We start from the raw sequence: 12,533 nt of genomic DNA, 5'->3' as shown, positions 1-12,533 counted from the left end.
CCTATACTTAAAATTCACTTAAACTTACCATTTTTCTGGGTTTGTGCCAGCTCTGCTCAGTTTCAGTACAGCTGTGAACTAGAGGAACTGCACTGATGCCAAGCTGAGAGTATTGTGCGGTCTGTTACAGCAGTGCAACAATGTGGTTACATAACGCTGTGCCAGTAACACAAGAACAGCTACACTAGGACAGTATGACAGGTTTGGAGTCCATTAACACAATTTACAAAGATAACTAAACAATGACAAAGTAATAAATGAATGACCCCAAATGATAGAATACATGCATATACAAGACAAAATGACTATCTTTCCTGGTCAACTTATTAACTGAATAGACGTATTACTGCATTTCTAAATGTAGAAATTAATAGAATTTTAATTTACAAAAGAAAAAAAAACTTTTGAAAATGTAATATTAATAAGAACAATAAATCTATCCTTCAGTTCTGTAGGTCTTCCTAGTCTTAAACTATGTGGCTTCTCTGTCTTCCTTATAGATCTGAAACAAGTCGGGTCCCTCCATCAGTGTAAGTCTTAGTATGAATATCTAACCTGACTATGAGCCATAGCGCTGCTTGACTTAGCAAGAATCACTAATAACTAATGGTCTAGAAACATGACAAATATTGGCTTTCCTGGCTGTCAAATAGTGTGATCAAGCAACATTATTTGTCGACGCACAGCTTTCTCGTTTGCACAGTGAAGGGTCTATGTTATCACGTCTGGGTTGTGCTTTTGGGGCGTCACATATAAAGGGTAGTTCCTCTTTGAGCTGAACCTTCCCATCGCTATATACAGGGGCAAATTTGAGAATTTTACATTAGTTCTTCTAGCCGAGGTGACTGAAGACATGACTGCCTTTAAACTGGAGCTCCTCTTTTTCACTGCCCTTCTGGGTTCAGGTAAATGAACTGCTATGATGACGGTATTATTGATATGTTCTGTGTGAATGTCTATATACATCTGTAGTGCTTTTTTAATGTTACTGCAATGTTATGTAATGTTATGATACTGAATTAAAAATATGGAATAATATAGTGTGACAAGAAATATAATCAGATATTATTGTTATATTAAAAAGTTTTCCTTATTTCAATCAATTTTTTTTTCTCCAAATATCTACCCAAAACTTGTGTACATTTATTTGAATTTTAAATCTATACAAATTTCTTAGTGATATTCTCATACTGTTATTTATTTTCCAAATGCATGCAATTCGTTTTCATCTTCAGTTCAGTGGAGGTTAATGAAAAAGTTATTTTGTTTTTAACAGTCAAAACAAGATCTGTTAATACAACAGGCATGGATAAAGTCTCGATGGGTGCAGATGACACTGTGGTGAGTTTTAGGAATCTTAAATGCTTCGCTTTTTTTTTTCTCTCATTTTTTTTTTTTTTTTTGTTACATAGGTACTGACTTCTTAAACAAAACCTGTCAGTCTGCATTTCAAAAACTGGTTGGACTGATATTATTTCCTTAGCCTGGAAGTCATTTTTTTTTTTTTTTTTTTTTTTTTTTAAGAAACAAAACCAATATAAGGCAGAGTAAATTTATAAAATGCTAAAATGTCATTAACACATATTGCAAATCCAGAATTATTGTGATTAGTTTATAAAATTTCATACATATATATATATTTTTTTTCATATTAAATCCATAGTTTGGTTTCTAAGACGAAATTGACAGATTAGAGAAAATAGAAGTTGTAATTTTCATATCCTCAAACTCTTTCACACAGTACCTGAAATACACAAACCACAAACTTTTAAGAGTACCAGAGCTCTCACTTCTCTTTTATTTCTCCACCCTAAAGATTAAACATTTGATAAGATAAAAATTACACATAAAGCAATGGGCTCTAGACCTTTGAACATTCTCTAACATCTTATATTCTGTAGATGGGCGACACATGTCAGGACTGCACTCAGATTTTTGAGCTCGTGAAGGACCTCGTTTCCAATCAAGACTTTCAGGTGTGATCAAACACACACACACACACACACACACACACACACACACACACACACACACACGCACACACTAATACACACACATATATATTGGGTTTTCATGTTTAATGGGGACATTCCATAAATATAATGATATTTATACTATACAAACTGTATATTCTACACCCTAACCCTACCAATCACATAAAACTTTCAGCATTTTTACATTTTTAAAAAAACATCACTTAGTATGATTTATAAGTTGTTTCCCCAAGTGGACCAAAAATGTCCACACAAGATACAAAATGACTGGTATTGCTGTCCTTGTGGGGACATTTTGGCCGCACAACGTAGGCTTTACCAGGTGAACACAGACACGCACGCTCACACATGCACATCCAGACAGATGTAATAGTGAATAAAAAATACTCATGGTCTCTTGGCTGATGTCTGAGATACAGTGTTTTACTTTTATCTAGGAGAAACAGATTAAGGTGAGAGTGCTGCTGTTTAAAACTGAAAATCATGAATTTACAATCAATGCCAAAGCTTTTGAGAAAGTCTTAACATGACTGCAGCTTAATTTATCTAAAATTTGCATGATTTTCAGCATGTTTTAAATAGTATTTCTAATAAATAAGGAAATTGTATTGAAAAGCAGAAGTGAATTGCTTCGGTTCTATTCATGGTGTCACTTTTTGAACTTCTCACTCACAAATCTGGTGAATTTGGTGTTTCTCACCTGTCCACTTATCGGTCAGATATGGTCCTTCAAAGACCCTGTATTATATCTGTACTAACACATCCGATTTACAAAGAGCCTTACATACAATATACAATGACATGATATTTTGTCCTCTTAAATCACTTATAGGAATATTCTGTTTTAGGCTCAATGGAGCACACTTGTTGAATATTGGAGATTATCACAACACATTTTTATTTATCCCTTGTTTTCTTTTGTAAAAAATGGAGGTTCACAATGAAGCACGTCTAATTAAAGTAAATGGGGCCATATTTTGGACTTTTCTATAGCAGAAAAGTCACACTTACAATTTTATAAAAGCCTTCCATTAATTATTCTGTTAAATTGTGTTTCTTAAACTGTAAAGTTGTTCTCAGCATTTTTATGGTTGTTGTGTTATGACTTGAAGTTGTAAAATTATAAATAACTTTACACAGAAAAATGTTTATAAGCAAAATTTTTTTTTGATCTCATGAAAAAATTGACAAATGTTGACAAGTTTTTTTTTGTTTTTTTTACCCTAAACCTAACCGTCAGTGGGCCGTAAGCTATGGAAGCTTGTTTCCGCCACAAAATAAAAACAAATAAAAGATAATTGCGACTTTTTATCTCACAATTGCGAGTTTACATCTCGCAATTCTGACTTTATTTCTCAGAATTGCGAGATATAGTCAGAATTGCGTGAAATAAAGTCGCAATTGCGTGTTTTAAAGTCAGAATTGCGTGATATAAAGTCAGAATTCTGAGATATAAAGTCAGAATTGCATGAAATAAAGTCACAATTGCGTGTTATAAAGTCAGAATTGTGAGATATAAACTATTTTAAGGTAAAAAAAAAAAAAAAAGTCTGTCTTTTTTTCCCCCTTAGAATTGGACTTTATATCTCACAATTCTGAGAAAAGATGTCAGAATTGCGAGATATAAACTCGCAATTATGTGTTATGGAGTCAGAATTTCATGATATAAAGTCAGAATTCTGAGATATAAAGTCGCAATTGCGAGAAAAAAAGTCAGAATTCTGACTTTATAAGACGCAATTGCGACTTTATATCTCGCAATTCTGACTTTATATCTCAGAATTCTGACTTTATATATCAGAATTCTGACTTTATTTCACGCAATTCTGACTTTATATCTCGCAATTCTGAGAAATAAAGTCAGAATTGCGAGACGTAAACTCGCAATTGTGAGATTAAAAAGTCGCAATTATCTTTTAAAATGTTTTATTCAGTGGCGGAAACAAGCTTCCATAAGCTTCCATAGTAAGCAGATCGTACCAAAATGAAAAAGAAAAAAAATCCAAATTCGCTGCCATTTCGCCAAATTGTAAAAATAGTTATCAATTGCCATGAAAGTGTGCTGGATTTTTCTTCACACTAAATCATGTTGACATCATGATCATTTACGTCTTGTAGTTGTACTTTTAAAAAGGTACGTCAAAGTTTAGACTATGAATTTTCCTCATTCACTTCCATTGTACCTACCTCACTGTAACCAAGATATTTGCTTCTTTTTTCTTTTTTTTTCAAGAAAAGGAGGGGGAAAAAAATTGTTGTAAACAACATCATATTGCAAATACTGTTGATTGAGCTTGACTTGTACTGAACCTGGAATATTCCTTTAAGACACCACAGGCATTACATTAGACTGAAAAGTATCAAACCAACTGGCATCTGTAAACAAATTCTGCACAAGCTTTTCTGAGTTCTAACCAATGTAGGATTGACTTTCAAAAAACTTTCACCTGCTTGTACAGGTGCAGTACATCACTTTATATATGAACATGATCCGCTAATGTTCAACTACTAGAATATGTCCAAATATATTTGTTTTATGGTTTTGGTGAAATGTTTTATTTGAAAAGTCTTCTTGTACTGTCTTTATTTAAAATAAATGCCACTTGGTTTGATATATGTATCTAATGCAAAGGCATTCATAGAGTTTTAAAGGAACTGTATGTAGGATTGTGGCCAAAACTGGTACTGCAATCACTTTAAAAATACTGTAGAGCGGTGTATCCCCTCCCCCTCCCCCCTGACTCGAGGTTGCCAGATAAGCTGCAGGATTCAGCAGAAACGTAGGCTGCTTCAATGAGCTTCCAATGGCAAGTGACGACGAGACGTACACAGTAATTTATTTTCTGTTAATTATGTTTATGCTTCATGAGAGATATTTTGATAAGTAACTATGTATTTAAAAAATGTACTAATTGTCATTAGTTAAATATAATCATAAAGATTGCTGCATGGGGCCATAATAGCTGAAGAGATAAGCGTTTTTGATTTGATATTTAATTTGATTTGATTTCTTTATTTTGAACATATAAATACAATTACAATTGAAAAAATCTGAGAAAAAAAGGATAATAGTAAAACAAAGAAAAAAAAACATATAAACAACAAAGTAAAACTTCCTTATTTTTCAATACGAAAAAAAAAAAATCTCGATTTCATTACTAAAGTTTTTGTCATAAGTAGGCTAACAAATAACCAAAACATTTGCCACAGCAATTATAACGCGGGACAAATTCAATATCACCAATGGCTATCACAGGGTTGTTTTCAGTCCCATTAGAAAATATTGTTAGAGTAACTAAATTACATAAGCAATGGTCATACAGGTCAACTTGCAGCATGTGTAACTTAGTCCACGATATACTGTACGAGAAGAACGAATGACGAATCATTTTTTCTGAGGTAAAGTTAGGCTTCTGTCTCAATTACGTTTCAAATTGCCATAATGGGCGTGCTAATGTTGTTTTCCTCAGCGTCTCAGCATAATGAAAGAAAAACGGGCTCCATAATGCATTGCAAATGTTAGGATACGTCCATGTGAGCTAATGTTACGTTACTTTGCACGAACATGCAAAACTTTGTTCGACTGTCATGAATATATGAAATGTCCATTGACATCAAGTACAAGTTAGCCAAGCATAGTTGAATCTTACCTGTCCTGGAGAAAATTAGCAACGTTGCGTCTGTGTTCAAATTCTTCTCTGTTTTCAGCCGCCTCCATCTTTCAAAAGCATCTCCAATACAAATTCTGGTTTTATTTCGGACTTTGTCACGACGAATTTCTGAATTATAACTAGGTCTTTTTGATTTAGTAATGTTAGACATTTTTATCCGACTAGAGTAGGTTAGAGCAAAGCTGGCAACCCGGATCCCGAAACACTACTGACTTCGTGATTGGTAGATAGGTGGAGGGAGGCGCGTCAGGCCAAAACACAAAATGACAACATCAACATCAGTTGAGGGCTGCAAGTCCACTTTTTAAATTACAATATCCTGGCCGGACTACTGTTGTCAGTGATATAAGTATTTGAAATGAACATGATTTCTTAATGTCTAGTGACACATCAGGGGCATTTTATGATTAATTGAAATAGATTTCTTACATACAGCTCCTTTAACCCTACTCCTCTCCTTGGGTCATTTTGTCCTGAAATTATTTATTTTTTTACATTTTTAAATGTGTGAGTGGTCTGCTTCAAACTTTTACACTTGAAATAGGAATACACATACAAAAAACATTTGTCTGGATTCAAGGTGTTTTTAGTTGTAATAAAAATAGTAACAAATCCTTCAGTTGCAGGTCAATTTGATCCCCATAAGGAATGAATGGGAAAAGGGGAAAATGGGGGGTATTTGTCAAAAAAAAAAAAAAAACTCTGACACAATCCAGAACATACATGTGCAAATGACTGGATGAGACTATAGAATATCCCCATTGCAGAACATGTACACCACTCACACATATAAATAGATAATTAATGAAATGCATTTATGTTTTGAATTTATATTAAGTTTTGTTCCCATATTCCATTTTATTTGCTCTATATAGAATCTCCATAGATAAACTAGTGGCAATAATCATAAAATACAGATTAATGTCTTTTTTTTCCACTAGTGGTCAGCAGAGAGGCTCAGTGAAATTGGACTGGAACTAGGTCTTTTTTCTGGTCTTTTTTTTTTGTGTGTGTGTGTAAAATAATGTAAAAATATGCTTATTTTCAATTAAAATAATACAATTCAAGAATTTAAAGGTAAATAAAATAAAAATCATTAAAAAAAACCTGCAATAATTATTTTATCATATAGACAGATATAACATTTCTGGACAAAAAAAAGAGGAAAAAATAATAGTTTTTAGGAGAGTTACGCAAGGAGAGGTAGTGTAAATAATATCCTTAGTCCAAGCATTTTTCTTTTTCTCTTTTCTTATGTAACTTCAATGCAATAATTGATCTTAATTTTTAGGCCAAATTAACTGCCAATCTTGAGCAAGTGTGTGATAAGTTGCCTCCCAAAGTCACTAAACTCTGCCACACTGAGGTGGAAAAGATGCTTCCTCTGGTCATCGCCTTCATAAGCGGAATGATGGTGAGTAGCTCACAGCTTTATAGTTAGATTAGACTGCGTTTGACCAATGGGATATTGTATTGTGCATATTCATTGGTAAAATTAATGCACATGGGTTTGAAAATGTACATATAACAAAAAGATGCAACAGTCAAAATCACAAGTCGTTCAATCTCTCTCTGTAGAATCCAAGTGACCTCTGTACTTTTCTTGGACTGTGTGGAGGCCGTGACAGTGGGAGGATGAAAGATCTGTTGCTTAATCACATGGCAAAAACTGTGCCATTGGAAACTATGAAGGTAACCGAGGAAGTTTTTGTTGTTGTTTTTTTGCATGTTCTGCATAGCTGACTTAAGTTCCTCTGCTCTCTAACACAGATGGAGGGATCCATTCAGTGCTCTGTTTGCTCATACGTTGTGAGCGCACTTGGGTATCTGTTTCCCAGAGAGAGGACTGAGGTGAAATTCACAATCACATTACACATGGAGTTCAGATTCAGAATAATGGCATATTTCCTACTGATTTGTGTGCGGTTTACACTCTTAATGCGCTTAATTGTTGAATGTGCGCTTGTAGTTCAAATCTTTATTTCTTTAACTATAATTTATAATATAATCTTAATCAAATAAAAAGCCAAGTGTATTTTAAGAGAGTACACTTAAGTTTTACTTTAAAGTACATTTTAAATCATTGTTTTAATAATATTTTGTCATGCTTTAAAGAACTACACTTATAAAGCACAAGTAAAACAGCCTACTTAATTATAATTTTAACTGTAGTGTGTTTTTTGAAATTACATTTAAAGTTGATATATTTTAAATGTACTAAATTGAAACTTGTAATTACAAATATATTTAAATACTGTACATGACATCCCAGACAGCGACATAGTGTCGGTTCAGATCCGGCCCACATCTGGTACGTGAGGAATCCAGGTGTGCCAGATGTGGGCCGGATCTGGGCCAACACTATGTTGCTGTCTGGGATGTTTCATTAGAAATGATGTACTTAAGTCCTACCTGAGTGAAAAAAAAACAAAAAAACACTTTAAAGTTCAGATAACTGCATTTAATTTAAGTTTAAACTAATACATTTCCTTTAATTGCCATTAACATGCGTTTAAGTGTTCGAAACATTGCATTCCGTTTGCATTTATAGCATATTATCTCAACAATAAGTAGGCCTACTCTTTTTAAAAGTATGCTAAAGTGTACTTCTTTTTCACCAGGGATTTATTTTACCTAGTAAGCGAAAGTTTTAATAAATGTTCTAAAATGTAGTATGCTGCATTGCTGATCTAATCATCTTCAAAATCGTATGTTTTCTCTGATCAAATAATGAGTCAAAATACACAGTGTTCCAAATTATTATGCAAGTGACATTAGTGGGATTTCTCAGTACAATAAACATTCAGATTTTAGTTTGTTTGTTTTATTTCTCCGTATCTTTTTAGAAAACTGTTATCAATCTCAGTATCAAACGTTTCTTGTGAGCTTGAAATGCAACTTTGCGCACAACTGCCAGCCTGCATGGAGAAGTTCTTGAGACTCTAGCAAGTTCCTTTTTTTGACAGAAACTTTCCTTAAGACTTTATCTGACCGAGTTCTCTTGTGCTCGTGTTCTCTTGTGCAAATCTTATGATAGTTCGATAATCTCCATGCAGTTTTAACACAATATTAGTTGTTTTCATGTCTTTTGCATAACATAGTGTCGGCCCAGATCCGGGCCACATCTGGTTCATGTGGATTCCAGATGTGGGTCGGATCTGGGCCGACATGTTGCTGTCTGGGAAAGATCTTTCTTCCTTCCCATATAGTATGAAAACTGTGTCTTGCTTAATAATGTGGGTCAACCTCTTTAAGTAGGGTTTCCATTTAAGTAGACCTGGCAAACGATTTAACAAATCTGTCTGAGATTGTCCAGTTATCTAAATTAGACCAGTTATCTAAAAAGATATGGAGAAATAAAATAAACACCGTCTTTGAAAAAATGAAATTCTGAAAGTTTATTGGACTGAAATGTCACTTGCATAATAATTTGGAACGCTGTAGATGCGTAAAAAATGCAGCTGTAATTTATTTTTTCACAATGGAAAAAAACGGTCACATCAAGCGAGAACCCTGAACCCGTGTTTTGTGTTTTTCCTCCCCTACAGAGCATCATAACTATCCTGCTTGAGAATTTGTGCAGCGAGTTTCCTCTGATTCAGTCACAGTGCAATAAGTTGGTTGAAAAATACGTCCAACTCTTGGTTGACACGCTACTGGACAACACCTCTCCTAACTTCATATGCACTCTCCTTCGTCTTTGTGAAATACGGGAGCATCCCATCAACGGTTAGAGTTCAGACATTGGCTTGAGCTGATTTTTGTCTTGAACACTTCTGAACATCAATAAAGGAATAATTCACAAAAATGCTAATTATAGACCAGGGGATTCCAATCCTGTTCCTGGTGGGCCAACGTCCTGCACAGTTTTGCTCCAACCAGCTCGTTTAGTGAGTCTGAAGACCTTGGTTAGCTGGTGGAGGTGTGTTTAATTGGGGTTGGAGATAAACTCTGTAGACAGTGGCCCTCCAGGAACAGGTTTGGACACCCCTGGTTTAGATCAATTTCTCTGCCTCCCATTCTGTTTCTTCATCCCTCTCTCTTTCTTGAACAGCGCCTCCGGCACGTTCTGATTGTGATTCTTGTCTGACGTTGGCGGTTCTGACTCGAATGCGTCTGGGCTCCAATGCCACCGAGCGCCAGGCTGCTTCATTCCTCGACACCGTCTGCCAGCTGCACCCCGGTGCCATGCCGAAGGTTAGACATTAAGCTGCTCTGAATTACTGACTTTTGAGTGCCCTGAATTTGTAATATTTAAAAATTAAATTAAAAATTAAAATCTTAATCTATATCTCGTCTAGTGTGATGCGTACGTGCAGCATCATGGGAACAAGCTACGTGTGCTTCTGAGCAAACCACAGGGGCCGCTGGATATTTGTAAGGTAACCAGATTTTTTTACTTTCTGAATAAAAGAAATTGGACAACAGACCTTTGAGCTCCCTTAAAATTGCACCTTGTCAATAGTGTAGTAATGTATGAAGCATAACTCACACAGAAGTCAAACCAGGCAGGTTTTCAGGCTTTCCTGTTGGTCAACGGATTCTTTCTGTGGGTGAACTTGCTTGACCAACTTGAATCCGATGTGAAATCTGTGTGGGTAAACTTAGTTATTAACTTAGGGGCCGCTAACACAACACCGTTCTAACAGAAAAACCCTTAAAGCGCTCCGGCCGCCCATCCACACAAAACAGTGCCTGGTGTCTCGAGAACGCACTCCCTGATGCACTTGTTCGAAGGTGCAAACGATTATCCATTATTTCTGCGCAAACCCGCGAAAACACAGACAACGTGCACATGCGCATTACGTGTTCGACACTCACATGCTCCATCAATGGTGTTAGATGCTGCCAGAGAATGTCTAATAAGGCGAGAAGTTTCACTCTCAGTACACTTCCGGCTTCTGAACTGTTGCAGTTCCACTCTGGCTCCATATGAGGGCGCTCACAGGACGAGTGCAGAATGAATGGAGGTCTATGGCGCTATACCCATCAAAATCCACTTTTCTCAGGATATAATTTTTTGTCTAGTAATTTGAATGTTGTATTCGAAAGGAGATGCAAAGAAATTACACATTGGGTGTTAGATTTTTTAGAGTCACTTATTTGCTTTAAAAAGTCTTTTAAAATGTCAATGACGTCATACACATCGTACGACCAGAGATACTGCTTTACGGCAATCCTTCAGTCACTTTGGTGCGTTCACGCTCTGCACTTTCTTTTCTCTCGAGGCATCGACAACACAGCTGACACAGGTAAATACACGTGCTAGAAGAGTTTTTGTTTTGTTGTTTTAAAAGACCACGCCGGAAATACACACACACACACACACGATGCCATCAAGCGGTATCTCTGGTCGTAATCAGTCCTTCACTGACCAATCAGCGTTCATTAGCAGAATGCTAGCGCGTTATGGGCAACAACAACTCAAACTGTAAGAAATCGAAAGGACATAAGTACTCGTTCATTCAACTTTCGACCTATAACCCATGTTGAACTTGCAAAAACTACAATAAAATCTGAGATTTCTCAACGGCAATCGGGTGAAAGAGACACATTTAGCCATCTAGCCCCATAGACTCCCATTCATTTTGCACTCATGGGCGATCGCCCCCAGTGGAATTCTGGTGGAACTACAACCAACATTCGGTACAATAGTGGCCAGGCTCTCTGTAGACGGGCTCTGATGCTGCTTTATTGACGTGGATCTGCATGATCGTCTCTTCTTGAGTTTTATTTAAATTACTATTTTGTTTTAGAGAGCGGTCTACACAATAGTTAGCCTAATTATCTTACCTGTTCAACAAAATATGGGCATCACAACTCCGTAGTTTCAAATCTTGCATCTTGAATATGACGTACAGATGTCTCCGCTGGTAAAGCACTATAAAGTGTTTTTATTGTCAAATTTTTGCTCTTCTCATCACCAAACAACATTATGCCACTAGCAAATCTAGGAGACAGCGAATGATAGTGGGGATTACTGAAACATCACGGGTCACATCATATCTGTATGCCGAAGTAGACTCGCAGCATGTATAATTAAAACACTTTTATAGAAAACTATTATGAGTGTATAACTATTAAAATTATTCATCTCATGAAAATTTAGACTCTTCACAAAAACACTTTATAATAATGCTAGCATAAATGTTTTTTTTTTTTAATTGGCACCTAAATGCACCTTTTTAATTAAAACGCAACATTATGTCAGTTGATTTTCTAAAAATTGTTTTTATAAAATGAGCTTAATAAATAGTTTGAACTGTTTAAATGAGGTATTTGTCTGTTTTCTGGACTCTTTAGAGGGCAAATTTGTGTGTTTCTGGTGAGGAGCCTGCGATTGCTGCCGACCCCTGCAGTCTTGGACTGGACTACATCTGCAGAGACCTCCAGACCGCTGCCGACTGTGGGGTAAGTGCACTGAAAAGCCTTTTAAATGAATAAATCTGCCAATGTGCATGTTCTAGCTTTCTAATAATCTTTATCTCATGTTCTGCAAGTTAAATTTTTGTTTTAAACACATTCATATAACTCCTACAGGCAGTGTCCTTCTGTCAGAAGAACGTTTGGGGATAAATCTGATTCAGCTGCCCTTGCTCTTGCTAAATGTTAACATATAGTTTGCCAAATGACAATCAATGCTTAATAAACTGATAAATCTTTTATGTACTGAACAAGATCCATTGGATATCTTGCTGTTCCTTTACATTACACCCAGTTTATTAAAGTTTTACTAACCTTATCCACACAGACTGGGGCCTCTTTCATAATCATAACTCATATGTTTGGTGTTCCTCATCATATCAAATATAAGTGGAGTTTAGGGGTCAATATTAACACTTGAACACAAAAACCCAGTAGGCCTATG

General features: G+C 35.7%; 1 protein-coding gene across 1 annotated transcript; it reads left to right on the top strand.

The window, feature by feature from the left end:
• The first annotated feature begins 699 nt into the window (after positions 1-699).
• sftpba (surfactant protein Ba) lies at positions 700-12,414 on the top strand. Its single transcript, XM_081354066.1, has 11 exons — positions 700-905; positions 1,277-1,341; positions 1,902-1,976; positions 6,957-7,079; positions 7,244-7,357; positions 7,436-7,516; positions 9,214-9,394; positions 9,720-9,862; positions 9,967-10,047; positions 11,969-12,076; positions 12,206-12,414. The coding sequence occupies exons 1-11, from the start codon at positions 854-856 to the stop codon at positions 12,239-12,241; spliced, it is 1,059 nt and encodes a 352-aa protein (XP_081210192.1). The 5' UTR covers positions 700-853; the 3' UTR covers positions 12,242-12,414.
• Positions 12,415-12,533: the final 119 nt, after the last annotated feature.

Source organism: Scardinius erythrophthalmus, assembly GCF_964197995.2.
Source record: "Scardinius erythrophthalmus genome assembly, chromosome: 23".
Classification (NCBI taxonomy): Eukaryota; Metazoa; Chordata; class Actinopteri; order Cypriniformes; family Leuciscidae; genus Scardinius; species Scardinius erythrophthalmus.
Note: the sequence above shows the minus strand (reverse complement) of the source record. Positions and strands in the feature narration are given on the sequence as shown.

Coding starts and splice junctions, on each gene's coding strand:
- sftpba (XM_081354066.1), top strand. CDS start 854: ATGACTGCCTTTAAACTGGAGCTCCTCTTTTTCACTGCCCTTCTGGGT. Junction 1,977..6,956: donor TTTCCAATCAAGACTTTCAG/GTGTGATCAAAC, acceptor CTTAATTTTTAG/GCCAAATTAACTGCCAATCT. Junction 7,358..7,435: donor TGCCATTGGAAACTATGAAG/GTAACCGAGGAA, acceptor TCTCTAACACAG/ATGGAGGGATCCATTCAGTG.